At 37.4% G+C, this 19,241-nt stretch overlaps 1 protein-coding gene across 4 annotated transcripts in view; it reads right to left on the minus strand.

Annotated features, from left to right (window-relative positions):
• The window catches only part of COL14A1 (collagen type XIV alpha 1 chain), a 123,696-nt gene that overhangs the window by 49,655 nt on the left and 54,800 nt on the right, over positions 1 to 19,241 (minus strand). For 3 of the 4 annotated variants that reach the window (XM_056332623.1, XM_056332622.1, XM_056332626.1), the window contains 11 exons: positions 18,888 to 19,014; positions 17,709 to 17,848; positions 14,459 to 14,591; positions 13,295 to 13,366; positions 12,389 to 12,540; positions 8,617 to 8,746; positions 7,473 to 7,595; positions 5,932 to 6,081; positions 5,157 to 5,273; positions 3,162 to 3,308; positions 880 to 954 (listed from right to left, as the gene is read on the minus strand). In XM_056332623.1, coding sequence (XP_056188598.1) covers positions 880 to 954; positions 3,162 to 3,308; positions 5,157 to 5,273; positions 5,932 to 6,081; positions 7,473 to 7,595; positions 8,617 to 8,746; positions 12,389 to 12,540; positions 13,295 to 13,366; positions 14,459 to 14,591; positions 17,709 to 17,848; positions 18,888 to 19,014 — 1,366 coding nt within the window. The remainder of the gene's footprint in view (positions 1 to 879; positions 955 to 3,161; positions 3,309 to 5,156; positions 5,274 to 5,931; positions 6,082 to 7,472; positions 7,596 to 8,616; positions 8,747 to 12,388; positions 12,541 to 13,294; positions 13,367 to 14,458; positions 14,592 to 17,708; positions 17,849 to 18,887; positions 19,015 to 19,241) is intronic. The other variant, XM_056332625.1, reaches the window with a different exon arrangement.

Below are 19,241 nucleotides of genomic sequence, written 5' to 3' on the forward strand. Positions count from 1 at the left end.
CTCATCTCATCTTATTCCAGCATGTTCTTACACAAAATGGCCTGCAGAGCTGTACACCTGCTCACACAAGTTGCCCACTCTTTCTTGGGAAATGGGAATCTTCAACACTCTACAGATTCCAAGTCTATTGCTTGGGGCCAGAAACAGTCTCAAAGCAAAGTTATGTTTTTCAACATACTTCATCTTGAAGAAAAATGTTCATCTAAATCCAGAGAATGGGACAGGAAGATATGTACCTGTATTTCTTCTTTTCTGTTGATTAGTTCTTGGATTTAAAAAAAAAAAAAAATCTGCTGCTATGCAGTTCTACAACACAGACACAAGGTCTTTTTTTTTTTCTATGTACTTATGGGTTACATTCTCAATTACTATACATTGGTTTGGTCCACCAACTTCAAGCTAATGAATTTGACCCTCAATCTCCAACAGCGATGCTCCCCTCACAGAAATATTAATAAGACTGCACAAAACACTATGTGTTCAAATGATAAATAGAAGGAACTCTACATTGAAAGAGAGAAGAAACTGAACATGACAACACTTTTCTCATTACCTAAAGCAGACATATTTTTAAAAATCATGCTGCTTTAGAAGTTTAATTACCCCAGGATGTCTGCTTCAGTTACAAACAATGTATGCTTTAGGACTTCTGAAAAAAGAAAGTCTCACACTTATTAACCCTCTTTTCTGCAAATTTCAACAATACAATAAACATGACAGACTTCTGGCTCATTAAATTTAAGCCAGCTGCCTTAACAGTCTTGCTAAAGCAAATACATTTCGAAATCTGATCCCCACAGGTCTAAAATAGTGTTAGAAGAAGAAAAACATTGCATCAACACCTTAAAATTATTATAAACCCACATAGGCAGCACTTACCTTCTTTCGCAGGAGGGATTGTAGGCGGTGGAGGTGGTGTTGAAGGTGTTGTTGGTGGCTGAGTTGGAAATGGTACTGGAAGAAAAAAAGAAGAAATCTTTTAAAATGTTTTAAAGTCTAACATATTTTATCTATATTAAACACGGCATTTTCTACTCATCTCCACATTCAAAATTCATTCTCTCTAATCAACTAGTTATACAATTGCAGAGAAATGCAGGTAAGGATGTGCATGTAATGTCCTCCTCTACTGGACAGTGCTATTACAGAGCCGTTAATGGCTGCATTTCAGTATGAATGGTACAGTGACACAACTGAACTGCTACTGGAACTTCCCCTTTTTGTCTTTCCCCAGTGGAGCAGGCCATGTGGCAGCCCTATTCTTGACCTGGTATCCATAATTCATTTTGTAAAAGGTCAGTGTCTTTCTCCTTTCTGAACACAACCAGTCCTTAGTCACAGAAAGTAGGTCTCTACCTACCCTGGAAGGAAGATATTAGTCCAAAATAGAAACAGTGCAAAAGCAAGCCAGTGCCTGCACTCAGAGCAGATTACAGCCTGTCCTGATCAAGATTTTCCTGAATTTGGCGGAAGACCTTGTTTCCAGCTAGAAATGCAGTTCCGACCACATCTCTACAGGGCTGTGACTTTGTTGCCTGCAGCAACTTCTACTAAAGTTACTATGTAAAGTTTCTGAACAGTCTCATCCTTCTCCTGAAAATCAGCTTTGGAACGGCTACCTCACAGAAACCTAGCTGAATACATGATCACTGACTGACAGCTCTGCTGAATGTAAGAGCTCTATTTATTGCCTTTCAACACAGTCTTGGCTGAATTCTCAGAGATAACATGCATATGTGTTGACTTCCACAACAGTATCTGAGGAAAAGTTCTGCTTTTGTTCGAAGGCATTTTTTCCAATTTTTTTCAGTGCGATTAGCATAAGAATCCACAGGTGACAGAATAACATTCCTTCAAGTAAGACTGTACTTGTTATTTGCTATAAGACATATAAGTTATGTCTATAGACAATGGATAGAGCTAGATACAACAACTTCAGAAAAGGCACCTATCTTTGGGAAAGATTAGTGCAAACAGGATTCATTACAATCCTCATGTCCGCATCCAAGTTGACTCCCACTGCAGCTGATGTGGGTTTTCCCATTGGCTTCAACAAGAGAAAAGGCCAAGACTCTGAAACACCTACAAGAAACTAACGCCCAGGACCTCCATGGCCACAGACAGACCAGTACAATATCCATTTAGAAAGACTCACAGCTGCTGTAAAGTGACTTGAAAGGCTGCTCTCTAAGCACCAGAGGGGTACAGGTCACCCTGAAGAGTATTTTCTTTTGAGATGATATAACAATTTGTCTGCATCACAAACCATCTTTCTCAAATGGACATATAGGCCAAGGTGTGTTCTTCCTTATGTCTTCTAACTCCTTGAACTGCAGAGCACACAAAATGCATTCGTCCAAAAAGCAGGAAGCTTGGCTTGTTCCTCGCTGGTCTGAGAATGAGCCCTGAACAACTGAGAAGTGGAGTCATGCACCTGTGCAAGTTTTTCCTATGTGTGGGAGAGGAAATTTATAAACTTGAAAATTATAAACATTACCTGCCCTGAGAGAAGGGTAACAAGATCGTGGTGTATAGTAATATAGTATGAGAGGAAGGGTATCACTGAGATTGAAAATGGGCTTGAAGAAAGAAAGATAATGTTAAAATATTCACTCTGCTCATGCTATATTTTGTTTTGCAGTATTTTGAACTCATGAAAGCAGGATCTTCCCTTAATAAACAGCTGTGAGGGGTTTTTTTTGCCTGTCTTGTGTTATCAAGAATAATACAAAGGTTGATTTGTTGGTTGGTTTTAAAATACATAAGTAGATGGGGTATCAAGGTGACATTTAAGTGTGAATTACTCAGACACTGGTGACATTTTACTAAATAACAAAAGCTGCAGGATACAAAACTTTCTCTGCTTCATTTTTCCGGATCTGCCTTGCCCCTCCCCCCTCAAGTCAGAGATTTTCAAAGTATCCCCTGGTGGGACTTTTTATGAAGAAAGCTAAACCATCCTCCCTGTTTTATTTTCATTAAGAAGTCCAAGACCGTTGGTGAATGTAACTCCACAAGTAACACACAGCAGTGCTTTAAGAATCCTGCACCTCTGCTACTCAGCTAAAGGAAATTGCATAGGAATCTGTGGGCAAAGGGCAAAACATGAGAAGCAATCAAGCATTATCGATGCTGGCTGAAGTCTGATCTATTTTACTCACATGTTGTCTCCATGATGCTTACAGCAGGGCCCTCTATCTCCTGAAGCTGTGTGTGAACACTAATTTTGTATTCAGTTCCAGGCATCAGCTCAAAGAAACAATGTCTAGGCGTCCCTCCACCGAGATTTACTTCTCGCTTTTTCCCATCTGGAATTAGAAATGAAACCATTAAAACCTTTATTCTGTTTTATTGAATAATGTAATTTAAGTCTGAAATAAGAAGGGGACATGACAGTAGATGAAGGGCAAGTGGTTGACATGAATTAATAAACTACATGTTGCCTTATTTCTGGAAATTCACCTCTGTGCAGAGGTGTCTGTAACATTTCATCCTTCATATTAAGTAGGAGCTAAGGAATGTGCCAGACATCTGCAGGAAAAAAGGTGAATTTCACCCCATGCACTGAAGTTAATAAAATCACTAACACTGTCATCAATGGGCTTTGGATCTGGTCCTAAATTATCAGTGCCTAACGAGGAATTGTTGCATTATGTAATTCTATGGCATGCTTTGTCTATGCCTCTGGTTCTCAGAGTCTGTAATGTGCTTAGTAATTGCAAAAGAGACTGAACTTGTATTCCAGCTTTCACTAGTAACCACCTAACAAGTTGGTCAAGGGACAGTATTTACAGGGATCCAAAATTAATTCTGCTAAATTCTGAATTGGAAAATGTGTTGACAATGGAAAAAGCCTGGGTACTAGAAATAGCATAAAATTTCAATAATAAGAAAACCCTCAGCACAATTCTTTATCTGTAGCAGAAAGAAGTGAAATACAAGCAAGTGATCTCATCTTTTATAGAGTATATACTAAAAATGCCGAACGGTCATTCACTGCTAAGGAAAAAACACCTGATGTTTATCCGGAGGTGTTACATTAGCAAAAAATTAATTGATCACTGCCTGAATGAGACACACACCCAATCTGACAAACAAAACTCTTCATAATAGATAATAAAAAGCAATTGTTCACACTTTAGCTTGTTTTGCTCACATTTAGACTCTTGGTTCAGTTAAAACAATTCTGGCATTTCTATATGATGAAAGCAGGATGTTGGCTAGCTCTCAGATGAGAAGGAAATCTGTGCTGTCTTGTGCCAGCCAAGATCTCTGCTTTCTGAACAGCTTGTCTGTATTCCAGGCCTTCAAATAAACTTTATCACCATCCATTTGCCATTCCACAGAAAGGTCACTATTTTTTTGCAACCAAATTAGTACTATTTTTCTTGATACCTTTGATGGATCCCATTGAATGTTATTAACTGCACTTCTCTCAAAGTATCCAAGTTTTTAATTTGTCACCATTCAAAAGATCACCGATGTCTACTGGGGATAAGAGAATTAGTCTGCACAAATAGTGACTTCTCCATAACCTCTTCTGGCTACATCTGAGAAGCAGTGATATAGAAGAGACTCTAATTCACATTTACACAGCCAGTGCTAAAAGCATCAAGACACCATGTGTTGCCACATAAAAATATCTCACATTTATCCAGATGAGTAATATTACTACAAGTTGTAATTATCAATCAACGGAATGAGAACAGACAAAACTGGACACTCTTCTGACCCAGTGAGCATGGTCTGAATTCAATTAGAGCTTTCTCTACCCTTCTACCCTCCTCTCATGTCCATCCTAATCCTACAAAGCTATCACTGATAGTTCATGTACAATCTTAAGATGTACTCAGGTCATCCTTTATCCATCTTCTGTCCCTCACAGCAGTGAAAACTCAGGTAAACCCTACCTTCTACTGACAGATCAAACTCCCTCCCACAAAGAGGACAAGTTACCAACATATGTTTGATATAAAAGGACAGGAATGCTACTTCTACTGCTGGAACTTTCAGTGTGTACACAACTCTCTTCTGTCCATCATTTCCAGTATTTCAGAAGCCAGTCTACAGGTTCAACTGCATACAATTTCTTAACTTATGCAATTCAATTGTCTGGGTTAGGCTGTATCTGCGTATTGAATGATTTAATAACTCACCCACAAGCGATTCTATAACTACCCTGTATGCAGTAGCATGTCTGTGAAGCTGCCACTGAGCACAGAGACTAGTCATGCGGACTTGATAGGAATCCAAATTTGTCACACCCAGGTACACTGAAAATTAAATACCAAAAAATTAGATTTATGCCTCTAATAAGACATACAAGAAAAAATTACAAAGAATTATAGTGAAACACTTGTGCCAATTCATTTTTAACAAATAATTTCAATAGCTGCTTTAAAAAATGATGTCAAGAAAATCCAAAACAAGAAGAAAAAGAAGTGAATCTTTAGATCAAAAGTTTGGAGCGTAAGTCAACTGATAAGACTAATGAACACTGCTAAAAATTCAGTTATTACAAATAAGCACAAAAATATCATCAACAGCAACATTTCTGTCAAAATTTAATTTAAAATTGAGCTTTAGATTTAAAGAATAAATTATATATACGGCTCTAGGAAAAAAAGAAAAAAAAATGACTAAATAGATTTTCCATTAAGGAGATTTGTATCTACTACTAGGCATATATGTTTGGCTGATAAACAGTAACAACTGCTTTATGATCCCTGTCTTGCTAACATCCAGCAGATTATTTTAAAGCTTGATAAAGCTTGATTAAAGCTGATAAAAAGAGACTTTCATTTCAGGAAAACAATTTGCACACAACTGAGAAAGTCTTCCTCATGAAAATTTATTCAGGGAGCAGCACAAAGACACAGTTATAGTGAAAAACAGCCTGTAGAGATCTGAACAGCATGAAATCATTCTTACAGGTTTTGGCTACGCCTGTTAGGGCATCACTGAAGCCTGTTGAGTATGAAGCAAATACTTTCACACTGTACTCTGTTCCACTGAAGAGATTGAGAATGAGAATGGTATTAATATCATCCCCTACAAAGGTCTCCAACGCAGGGCCAGGAACTGCAAAAAGTTAAATAAATTAATTAGCAGGTAGTTAAAACAAATCTCAAGACACATCCAAAATTACATGTGCTCCTAAAGGTGTTTTTTTTTTACCATATACAAAACCAAAGACACTCTGCTCAGTCCTTGCATGGATAGAAGCCGCAACACACTTGGGAAATTCAGCAGTGGGATTCATTAGGGCAGGGCTAGACACTGACATCTGTTAAGACCCTTTTGTTCTGCTTCAGTGACTTACTACTGCCCTAAATAGGCAGCCAAAGATCTCCTCAGTTTGACAGTGTGCCAGGACCAACAGGGGGGACAGAAGATGCCAGCCAGCAATACAGTCCCTAAGGGGTGCTTATACAACAGCATCATTTAACACTGTGCAAAGATGATAATGAAAACGGAAAAGAATAAAAGTTTCCCAAATCAGAACTGCAAACAGGTCCTTTGTCATGTTTTTTAGCTGTTCTGGATACACTTCAGAAACCAGGCAACAGCATCATCTTTGGACAGTACTTTAGTCCCTTAATGGTCACACATTTGTGTTTCACTCTCAATAGAGGACCATGTCGTTCTAAAGAAATTCAAAGGAACTTGGGTGCCTTGTCTAGCTGCAATGTGCAGGTAGGCAAAGGATTCAGCACACACAAAATGGGCAACAAATAAAATGTCAAGTATTCGAGACGTGTAGAGTGTGTAGAGTGGAAATAAAAGTCAAGGAAACTAAAACTTTGTATTGTGAGGGAAGGGAAGATGAGGAATAGGAGAACACAGAAGAGAGGAACAGGAAAAGAGCAAAGGTAGTCTCTGAAATAAATAGAAAGAGTCATGGTAAAAATTACATAAAAGAACAGACTGAAAGAGTTGGGTTTGATCAGCCTTAAAATGGGAAGTCTAAGGTGGAATCTTACTGCTGCCTACACCTGCCTAATGGGAGGTGGTAGTGAAGACAGAGACAGGACGTCTTCCGAGGCAAACAGGAAGATGGAAAGAGAAAATAAGCAAAATCTGCAACATTGGAAATTTTTACTAGATATCAGGAAAGACAATTTTACAGCGAGGGTAGCCAAAAGCTGGAAGCGATGCTTAGAGAGGTTTTGAAATCTCCACTCTTGGAGATATTAAAAACTTGACTAGACAAAGGCCAGTGAAACCTGTTCCCAGCTGGCCCTGTTTTGATCAGGGACTTAGACCAGATGATCTCCAGAGATCCCTTCCAACCTGCATCATTTTGTGACTATGAAACTTTCATAATTCAAAACCTGAGACACCTAAGTTAATAGAGCTTTCAAGGCTGTTAACTGCAACTGTTAGATTTAAGTACAATATTCAGAAAAAGATTATGTCAAGACATTGTACCTCAAAAACAAATGACAAAAAAAATCAGTTTAAAAACTCACTGTTGATAGGTTTGTAGACAATTCTGTAACCCATTGTTGGTGATGGTGGGGCATCCCAACTGATACGTAATCTGTTGTACCATTCATCTGAGACACGTAAATTTCTAGGAGCAGACAGGGGTACTAAAAGGAAAGCAAACAGCTTTTACAAGTGTATCTCATACAAGCACATACATGAAACTCAAGACATGCACACAAAAATAGTGCAATACCCAATACTCTCAGATTTACAGGTAAAATTGCCAGCATGAAAGCCTTTAATCAAATACATCCTTGGCATTATGTCAGTGCATTAATGGTGATATATTTAAGAAAGTTAAACCAAGTTACACCAAGGATCAATTACAAACTTTGATCAACAAAAAATGAAATTTCAAATTAAAACCCAAATTTGTCCCTAGCTTTATTTTTCAAACTTAAGACAATTCAGAGATAATTCTTTTATTTATATAGTTTCTTTCAATCCAAGTGCACTAAAGTTTTAAAAGTATAAATCATGTTCTTGTGAACACAACACTTTCAAATGGAATCAAAGGAATGATATACAAGTGATTTAAGTGTCTGCACAAATAGCATTTCAATTTAGGCAGTTCAATAGAATTATACTATCATGACCAGCAGTGTACAATAAGATGATTTTTTACCAATATGCAGTAGAGAGGGAACTTCAGTTACAGTTGAGTAATCTTTTGGTACTTGGTCAGAACTCTAGAGATAATGCAATCGCTTTTATAAAGTTCAGCAGCATTTCTAATGACCTTTAGGAAGTAATGATCTCACACAAAAGATAATCTCACAGTACAATGGTTGGTTTGATACTATGCCAGCAGGCATTGTTTACTTTATTTTCTGCATTAGTTGGCTTGTCCTTGGTGGGCTGTCTATCAAGGACTTACCAGCTTTATTACTCAACAAGTTTCTGCAAACTCACAGTATTTGAATATAAAATACAACCTGTCAATTAGAAGTAACCCATTGTTCATAAATCAAAGAGCTGAGTTTAATATAAAGCTTGAGTTATATAAGTCATGTAAAATAAGCCCACATTTATACTGAAATATATTACTACAGCCAAGGAAAAAAGGCTAAAAAAGTAAGCCTTTCTTCATGGATGTTCTGGCCAAAGCAGAAAGTTTGTACTTACGAGTTCTGCCAGGAGCTGAGACACTGACTCCTTCCCCGTCCGAATAGATGGGAGTGATGGTAACTTTGTATTCTGTATCAGACAGCAGAGGCTGAAGCAGAAGAGTGTTTTGCCTCCCAGGCACCATTACCTGGACAGTCAGAAAAACAGAAACAATCAAGCTTAATGACTAGAGTTGAAACCTTTTTGTACCTTACATGATCTCTGACACCATGTTCCACTAGTATTGCTGTATAGCTTGCATTTTAAAATATTTCTGATGCTCTACAGTAAAATAAAATAAACTATCCACCCTTTTAACAAATCTACTAGTTATACCTGAGTAAAATAAAACTAAGAACGTGCCTATCGGATAACACAGTTTTATATCAAACCTATGAGCCACTACACCTCCATAAACCACTGGTACTATATGGATGGTCAGTATTTAAACAATTTTACTGTAGAGACAAAAATCCTCTTATTGTATTTATCCTTGACATGAATATGATTGTCCAAAGATACGCCCATTAAGAAAGGTTGGTTGTTCTTTGGGGACAGAAAATCCTCCTTCCCTGAGAGGAAGCAAAATGAATTCAGGAGATCAGGAAGCATGAACTGAGGAAGCAGAATAAAACATGTTTGTCCCATCTGCATCTAGTCTGGGGACAAGGAAATTAATGTGGCTATACAGGAGAGGAAGAAGTACATCCCAGAAATAGCAGAGGATCCCAAACTGCCATGAAACATGGAAGATCTGCAGATGAAGTCCAACTAGGCAAATCATTAGAAGTAGAGAAGCTGTAGAAATCCCTCCAGGAAGTTTTCAGTGTGCTAGAGCAAATGTCTCAACCCACTGAATTAAGCACTGCTTCTTTTAATACAGTACAAGGTTTCCCCATAAGCAGCTATTTCTGAAACTCTTCAATAGATTACTATATTTTAGCCAGAGCTTCAAAAGCTAGTATCACAATAGTGGTGGAAGAGATGCCCAAGTAAAGCCTTGCAATCTTTTAACTTGTCAGTAAAATTCTAATCTCAGAAAGCCTCCAATGCCTGAATGGGAGCTACCTAACTCATGGAGTGGACATGGTAAAAAAAGATAAACCAATCCTATATTTCCTGCACCAAACCTATGCTCTGAAGTGGCATTGTTAGAAGCAACAGTCCCAAAGTCCAACCTCATATTTTGGACCCTCCCTGGTCCCTGTCCACTGGGTGAATCTATCATCTCAGCCATCAACTGAACATATTTGGCAAGAAGCTGAGAGACTATAAGCCCTTTAAACTCAAGAGGGGAAAGCAGAAGCTGAGTCTAAAAGTGTTTCATTGTTTCAAAGAAGACTGATGAATGTGATGATGGCAGCGTAAAATTTTCTGAAGCATATACTCAGACAAGAAAGTTCACATCAGTTTTAAGACTCCAGGATACATTCAAACTACTACCAATTTTGGCAAGTGATGCACAGAAGGAAATTAATGTAGTACACCCAGGTGTTGAGACTTGTCAAAGAAGTACTTCCTTCATTGATCAAAACTGGTTTAAAACATCTATATACATGTGCATGAAAGATTCCTGTGCTAAACTCTTCCATACGTATACTCAAAACACACAAACCAATTTCTGAAAAAAAGAACGGCCAATTTTTTTGTTTGTTTTTTAGGAGAGGGGATGCAAGCATTGAGAACTCTCTCTCTTCCACATGTGCACATCAGAGATCTTCTACAGAAAAGTACAGTTTCCAGCAGTGAGAAACATTCTTGGCTTTAAGAAAGAAAAAAATGTGATCCTTCCAGTATGTATAGCACACCCAAGAACAAACATGCAATTTAGAGCTTGACCCTTCTGTAGGAAAAGTATTCTATTACATTTTCTAGTCCCTGATTTTCAGCCAATTGCATCAAGGATTAAAAAGCGTATTAATATTTTTATGGAAAGGGAGGAGTAACTGAAATTTATATTACTGAAATCAGAGCCAAAAAACTTAAGCATCCACCACAGAATTGTCATGCTGTAGTATATTTAAGCCCAAATTCCACAAAACTTTCAGGTTCTGCTTAAGAAATGTACTTAAATTTATAAACACTCCACTAAAAATTGAACATCTGTGTTGTTTTATTGATATCTGTGTTGCACCTCTCAGGTGCTTGAAGCTACATGATAAAATACATTCCTTCCGTTTAAAATGAGCTAAATTTTAAGTATAATATCACGTCATTCCTTATTCAGTAAAGTATTTATGCACACGATTAATTTCAAAGATGAAACACATGCTTAATCTGTTTGCTGACATGTGACCAAAGATAACAAGACTTGAGAGTGTACTTAAATAATTTGTAGAATTAGAGCCAAGATACCTACCTAATCTTACGATTCTATAATTTTCTTTAATGAGCTTTTGAGTCAACTCTAATATCCTTCTGACAGCCAGAATTTGAATACCTTTCCTACAGCTTTAATTTCCTTTTAAAATAATGGTCATTGAATACTAAAACAGAACTACATTTGTATCATCCAACTGAATTTGATTAAGCTTCCCAAAGCTGAAACTGTAAATGTGGGATCTGAATTTCAGAAACTTTGGGTTATTGTCAGAAGAACAGTATCATTTGTACCCTTATGCTATGTAAGCCTGCCACTGTATTGTAAACTATACTATTGTATAGTCAAGGTAAATTCATAAATCATGTTTTCCAGTCTGAAAGCACTACATTGAAAGTTCATTTTCAGATTATAGTTGAAAGATATGGCTAAGAAGTAATTTTCTACCAAGATCTCATAAAAGATGAATGAAACCAAAATGAAAAAAGACTGATTCATATTTTTCTAGAAGAAAGACACTCAACTAACTCCTTTTAGTGTTCTTCACTGATAGAGCCTGACACAGGGCTAAAAATGTTAGCTGTTAGACATCAAAAAGAATATCCCATATTTCCAATACTACTGTTCTATGAGCAGAAAGGAGTCACATAACAGACACAGAAGGAGAATGATATGGGGAATACTTTTGCATTCTGGGCTATTTAGTAAGAAAATAACCTCAAACTATGCAATTTGATTGCATAAATGTATCTACATAGAGCTATCTCAAAATTTTATAACAGTTTTTGTGGAAGCCAAGCACTGCAATATTAAGTTTTCCCCAGTTAAAAAAAAAAAAAAAAAAAAAAAAAAAAAAAGTACTTTTTCTCCCAGAATTCTGAAGTTATCTCAAAAATTGTGAAATCTTACAATAATTCAGCTAGGTTTTCTTTTTTTTATTATTTTCTATATGCACAAAGGAGTACATGTAGCATTCTTCATTCTTTCAAGTATTTTCCAAAATCTTGATCACCAGAAACTTTTTTTGTGCAAGACAATTTTAATTTTGATCATGACGAGGTATTAGAAAAATAACAAATATTCTTAGGCACTCTGGAATATTAAGAGTTGTTAAAACACAATCTCAGGATAGAAAAAGGTCTACGAGTAAAATATCCCCAAAAGAAAAAAAAAAAAACCACCAAAATTTTAAAAATTAAAAAATACAGGAAAAAGGACAGGCAGCTAGGTTTTTAACTATGACTTCTTTAAACATCTGTGTGACTGGGCCTTGATCTTACATTTGACTGCTGTTGCCTGCAGTGCAGCAGGTACTATATGAATAAAACTTTGAAGTTCAGTCTCACAGTAATACCAAACATGGATCTTTTACTGATTGCAACAAGACTGTCATATAAGGAAGATCATGCCTTAGCAATTATTAAACAAACTTTCGGAGCTTATGAAGCCATTCACAAAACCCATACAGACCATTCTTACCGCTTCCTCAGCACGGTCACCTTTTGCAGTGAGATAGGTCACTCGGAACTGCTGAACATTGTAATCTGAAATGTCCCATATCACCCTCAGACTTGAGGTTGTTTCATCATCTATAACAAGGTTTCTGATTCCTGTTCGAAAAACTAAAGCAAAAAATATTTAATTAATAAGTAGTTGCAAGCCCTACTGAAGTCGTGGTGGGTCTGCAGATCCACAGGGGGGCAAATTCATATAGTTCAGTCATACTTGAGCTTAAGAACATAAAAAATTAGTAAACAAAAATGTTAATAAAATAATAGTTATCCTATACTTCCATTAACATATATTACCCCATCTCCTTTGTTTATATTACTGGGCTTATGGAGCTTTAGAATAATCAAAACTCCACTGCAGCCAGAATGTTACAGAAGAGAAATAATCCAGAACCTTTGTTCCTTAAAAGTCCATTTTCTAATTCCAGGGAAAACAAACAGAACACTCAAAACCAAGCAAAATTCTGAAGAGTTTCCAAGATCATCTACATAAAGGGAAAGAGAAAACAGCTGAATTTTCCAAATTAGTCTCGGAATTCCTGTGTATGGTATTATTCAGAGTCCCTCCACCGTGTTACAGGTTGGCTCCTCACCCACACATGTCACATGCAGGAGGGCTGACCACATGCAAAAGGGTGGTGCAGGAGCACAACAGTGTGCACCTTTCACAGGTGACATCCCTTGCACGGAGTCGACACCTCCACGAGATTTACCATGGCAGTGTGCTGACCACACTGACCATCAGAAACCGGGGATATCAGCTGCTTGGTAATACCACAGCTTTCTGCCCCTAGATCTGCGTGTGCTTGTGGGGAGCCTTAGGTTTTTGCATTCAGCATTTAAACTGTTGACATTTGCTGTTTACCTGCTGTGGTGGGCTTAGAAGTTGTGGTACTGGTAGTAGTCACCGTGGTAGGTATTGTGGTATCCCTTGCAACTGAAAAACAATACTCGGCTCACTAACAATTCAACAAAACATGAAAGACACAATATTTATCTTGTATTTCTAACTATGACAATGAAACTATGTGCTCACACCTACGAGTATCCCACACACTTCAGGCATTTCAGAAACTACAAGGGAACTATTCATTTAGTTTACTTTGGGCACATATATTTGCAGGATTAGCATTTAGATCTACAGATAATACATGATTATAAAGTCTACAATTAAATAAGAATGCATATAGTTTCCCACATTTCTGGCTGAACCATGCATGATGACTTCCATATTGACCATTTGTCAAGGCTGTCAGATTAATTAAATTGAAAACTTTTTAAGGGTTCTCCACTTCTATCCAAGTAAACAACAGAAAGTACACTCAGTAGCACCAGGCAATATCAGCATCATTTGGTTTGTCTAAACAGAAGGTAAAAGATTATACCTGCAATTAAATTACTAAGAATCAAATAATTTTTTTAATTTGCACATGAAAAATACAGTTGCTTACTTAACCAAGTCACTATCCATGAAAAAGAATGGATAGAGTGAGCAATCTACCTGAAAGGCTGGCCCCTCTTTCAATTATAAACTATAAAATACACTGTACATGATTTTCAAGTTTTATCCTCATTACTTCCATGTTAATGTCTCAGGATGCCCTTGTAAGCTTTTTCAAGAAAACAGTATACTGTAAATGCCAAACATCTTAAATGAAAACTCCTGAAAATTATTTACTTTAAAATGTTTAACCCTCCCCCGAATCTAATACATCGTCTCATAAAAAAAACCCTGTTCAAAGATAAAATATTGAAATGTAGGATGGAAGAATATCTGTACAGATGCAAAGGCTATTAATACCACAGCTCAGATAGGGAGCCAAACCATCATTTTGATTCAATGCCATCTACCACATAATATTAAATAAGAAAAGTAAAAAATGCAGTCAGCAAAGACATAGTGCTAAACCACTACATCCTTCAATATTATAGCTACCCAAAGATGTACTATATTTTTAATATAAGATATATGCATTAAATATAGATCACTTAAACATCTCTAAAAATTACAATCCAGAGTTTGTCTTACATGTAGCTCCAAGAACAGCAACAACTTCACTTTCACTTTCATCATCAAAAACTGCCAGCAAAGAAACTTCATATTCTGTGTTGGGCAACAAACCCTCAATGACATGACTGTCTGCGTCTCCATTTATGACAATCTAAGTAACACAGCAAGATTAAAGAAAATCAGTTCTGCATTTGATTAACTTACATGAATTGAGAGACATGAGAGAAGGAAAATGGATCCTTCTTTAAAATACATGTAATCTACACTCAGATTTGTCCAAAGAATTGATTAACTATGTTGAGATTAAAAGTATCACAGAGTACATCTGGAAAAAATACTGTTAAGAATACTGAAAATGTATTTATTGTTTTGTGGCTAGCTTGATTATTCTAATGTGTAGTCTTACACTTTCACCCACAAGTAATTAATTGCTAAAGCTGACCATATGCATTTCATTTGAAAATCACTAAAATTCAAAACATTTATCAATGAAAGCAACACAGCAGGGTAAATTAACTTTCATTCATATTCCTACCATTCAGGCACTCTTATGACAAAAGTTTTCAGCGTGTCCACAGACTTACAAAATGTTTCTATACCAGAATGACAATCTGAGTTATGGTTCTACACATCTGAATGCAACTTGAAAGAACATTTGCTGCAGGCTTGGGGATTAATAGGATGTGCTGATGAGAAGTTTGCCATATGGTGTGAAGTTTTAAAGAGTAATTCTCCTTATTTCTACCTGTGATAGCAGCAGAAGATTCACATGTGCAATGTTAACTGTAAGCAGAAGGTTTCACTTCAGATTTTTGTGTCTTTATTTTATTGGAAGGAATCAACAGATAGGCAGGAGTTGGAGCTAAAGGAACTGTAAAGCAGAACGCAAGGAGCCTAAGCAGCAAGTCTGGTGAAATGGGCTGACTGGTTCTGGGAATAATTTTTAGGTTCCGCAGACAGATCCTACAATAAAACAACCTTTCTCTAGGTTAACGCTGGCAAATTTTTAAAGGTGGCCACTGTACACACAGAATCAAAGACTTATAATGGAAATCAAACAATAGATATGTACTGCATAAAACCTACTACTGCAGTTAGCAGAAACAGTGATTCACACTTTATTCTTTTAATTACCGCAGGAGATTTCCTGAGTTGGTCCTGGGGAAGAGGGACCTAAAACAATCACAGACCTTCTGAACTCAGATACGGAAAACAAAAGCAGAAAGAAATGAGTTGGGACCATGTCTTCTACAACTATCAAGTAATGAATTAGGCATCGCACACTACACACGTTCTGGCACAGGTTCTCTTGGGAAAATTTCAGAAACAAGCTTGAGCGAGTCTAGCTGTATACTAAGTAGGTATAAGTAATACCTTCCTTTCTAATTCCCCAGAGCCTCTAGTCGTGCATCAAATCATTATAAAATATCTGTACATAGTTATTATCTCACACACAACTTTGGCATACTTTCTTAAGCATCGCTTCCATCACCCTCTGTTCCCCGCTAATTTAGCCCACAGAGAAGACCACAAAAAAACCCCACAAAGTACTGAATTTCCAAGCAGAGAGGACAAATAACAGAAGCAAGAATAGTAACAAGCATATGAGTATAGCAGGATGCATTCTCTACTGTAACCTAAAAAATAAAAGATCACTCTTAAATTTATTCTGGCTTTTTAGTGTTAATGCCCCACTAAATGCTCCTCACCCATCAGCAGTGTGGGTGAAGCCGAGAGGTGTGTAATTCTCACCACCACCCCCTGACCCCACTCAGCTAATTGGCAAGTTGGGTCTTGGGAGAAAGACAGAGGGAGTGCATGTCATTTCTCTGCATGACTGATCGCTTAGCTGGGAAAGAAGCTTAAAGAGGCAATAGCCTGGAGGTATTGTGCTATCCTAGGCCTGACCCCATTAGAGAGGTCATGCAAGGAGAACAAGAAAGCAGCTTGGGTATTTTTAATATTTCGATGTACTAAAGTATTAGGGCCTCCAGCAGTTCTTAATGAATACAACAAACAAGTGGAACCTTAACAGTTCAAATATTTCTTGATCATTTATTCTCACACTCAAAGAACACAGCATAAATCTCACTTAAAAATGCATATGGCTTAAAGTGATTCACTGACAGCTACTTGGTGGAACTTAAACAGAAAAAAAATCAGTTCATCTACTGCAGGAGAAAATGCTAGGGGATGACCTGTGTCCACTCACTCATCTGCCAGCTCCTTGTTTTCCCAGCTCACTCTTGTAATTTCTTTCTTTCTTGCATGACTACCTCTCACTAGGTGAAAGGGGGAAAGAATCAGGCTAAATTTACAGAAAAAATGCCGCATAACCTAAGCTGCAATGACTGCTTTGTGCGCTAATGGATGACAAAAAGATGCATGAAACCTCAGGCCAGGTGCAAAATGTCATCTTCCCCACTGAGTTCTGTATCCAGATAAACAGTTTGCAGATGTGGCCTCTCCTCACAGTGCTGATGCCAAGAAAGCAAGATGTTTGAGAGAGTCATTAAAGACTGAGGAGTACAAAAGAAGCCAAAATAATGAGTAAATAAAGAAAGAAAGGGAAAAGGAAATGAGACAGACTACGAAAGATGAAAGTTTGGGAAAGGGAGAGAAAGTGTCTGTCTTATTCTACTTGGAAAAAGAGAATAGAACAGGAAAATGAAAAAAAAAAAAAAAAAGAAAAATCATTTAAAAATTCAGACCGATGAAAATGGCATTGTGGAGAAAACACGTAAGGGCCTAGAGCAAAAAATACAGCATGAGGTGGGAGAAAAGACAAAGAACCACAGAGAGGAATAAAGGAACAATATAATAAATTGGCTATGTGTAAATTCTTCCCTTTGCAACATTATGTAATTAAGGCTTCGCAGGCATGTTTACTGTGGCCAGCACATTAGGCAAATGTGGATCAATCTTTATGTGACAATATAGCTGCTCTGCAGCTAACGTCGTCTTCACAGCAAAGTGAAGGTCACGAACCTCTAAAAATTGAAGTAGCATCAAAAGCCATGCTAGTTCTACAGCAGTTGGCACATTACAGATTAGATTGATTATTCACAAAAGAACTCTTCTCTCCCCACGTCCTCTTCAAAAAGAAACTGGAATATTGGTTTGAGTTTGCTTTAGAGAGCTTTGCAGTGGAGTAGATTTTTCTGTAAGCCAATTAGCCATATTTAATTGGTAAAAGTTGTGACATAGGTGTCTTCAGAATGGAATTCTCTCTTCCATTTCATACCCTCAGGAAGTCAAGGCAACTCACCTCTTCAGCTTCCCCCCCTTCCAAAGGAATCCATGCCAATCTGTAAAAAGCAATATCTGATGAGGTGGGCTTCCAGCTGACCCTAAAACTATCTCTCGATGCTTCATCAATTTCCAGATGCTGGGGAGCTGGAACTCTTTCTGCAAAATTTTATGCAAAGAAAAGTGAGAGTAAATTATTCTCTGCTACTTGCATAGATGGCAATCTCAAGCATGTACGATTTTACTTGCAGTTTGTCACAAAGGGTATAACATGGGAGGCAGATAACAAAGGCACTATGGAATTCTTTGCACACTTATTTGTACTTAGGGAAGGGGGTTTGTAGTGGGGGAGGGGAATATGCACAATACATGCTCTTTATCTGCTCTAACTGGACAAGAGTCTTTGCCTGCTCTCCAATGAAGGAGCTCCATGCAACCCTCCGGTCCCTCTCCTTTGCTCAGAGCTCTGTGCACCATGCTCTTTTCTTTTCCACTACCTCAAAGCAAATTCCCAATCTCTTGGGAGATTTCCAGAGATTCTATGTGCATTTCCATTTGCAGCTTACACATATCAACCTCTTGTTCCATACATGCGTGTTCTCCCTCTTCCACCTCATGTTTCTCTTCTCTCAAAGTCCTTCTCTTCCCATTGTTGTGTTAGAAAACATTAATAAGTGTCATCAGTTATTAGTGCAGAACTACAGTTACAGTTCTGCACAACTATAACAGTGCTAAACGACTACAGAAGCCTTAAATGTCTTTTGGTGTTCCAGTTTCTCTGTATGTATATAAGGTTCTACCCTTTATTGCCTAGATAGTTCACTGGGTTAAATGTATGACTCAAAACTGATCACACTTCAGCTGGAAAGACAAATGCCATCACATGGAATGATGCTTCAGAAAGCTGGGAAGACAAATGCTTTCTACCTAATCACAATAAAAGATGTGGAAAGACTTAATGAACCTTATCCACACAAATGTTTTCATTATGTCAAAAGGCTACTCCCATGAACGAGGATGCACTTGGCCCCATAATAAAGGAGAAAAGAAGCTGAAAACTCAATGAAAATAACAGAAAGCATTCCATATATCTGAATTCAGTCACAGTAACTTGCTGTTACTGGTCTTACTTTCCAGTAAAGTAAAGAGAGTATAAAAATTCTTCTTGGAAACCCTTCAAAAGTTCAGCAATACTCACTTGTGGTAAAGCTGCCAGTAAGTGGTTCAGATTGTCCTTCATCATACAGGGAGAAAATAGCAACAGTATACTCTGTAAGGGATGCCAGATTTTTTAGAGTATGGGTTGAAACATGACCAACCTCCTCCTAGAGAAAGCATAATTTGCAATAGATATTGATCACACGCTTTACATTATCAGTGTCTGAAATTCTGCTGGGTAATAATGACACAGAAAGAGAATGTCATGTAATTAGTAAAGAAATTCTGTGAAACTATGAACAAGTGTAATTTTGGGGCCATAAAAGCTGATAAAATCACTTAAGATAGACAAACTAGAGAAAAAGAAAATTTTGTTTACAACAAACTAGGGAAA

The sequence above is a fragment of the Falco biarmicus genome, chromosome 3, assembly GCF_023638135.1.
Source record: "Falco biarmicus isolate bFalBia1 chromosome 3, bFalBia1.pri, whole genome shotgun sequence".
Lineage (NCBI taxonomy): Eukaryota > Metazoa > Chordata > Aves > Falconiformes > Falconidae > Falco > Falco biarmicus.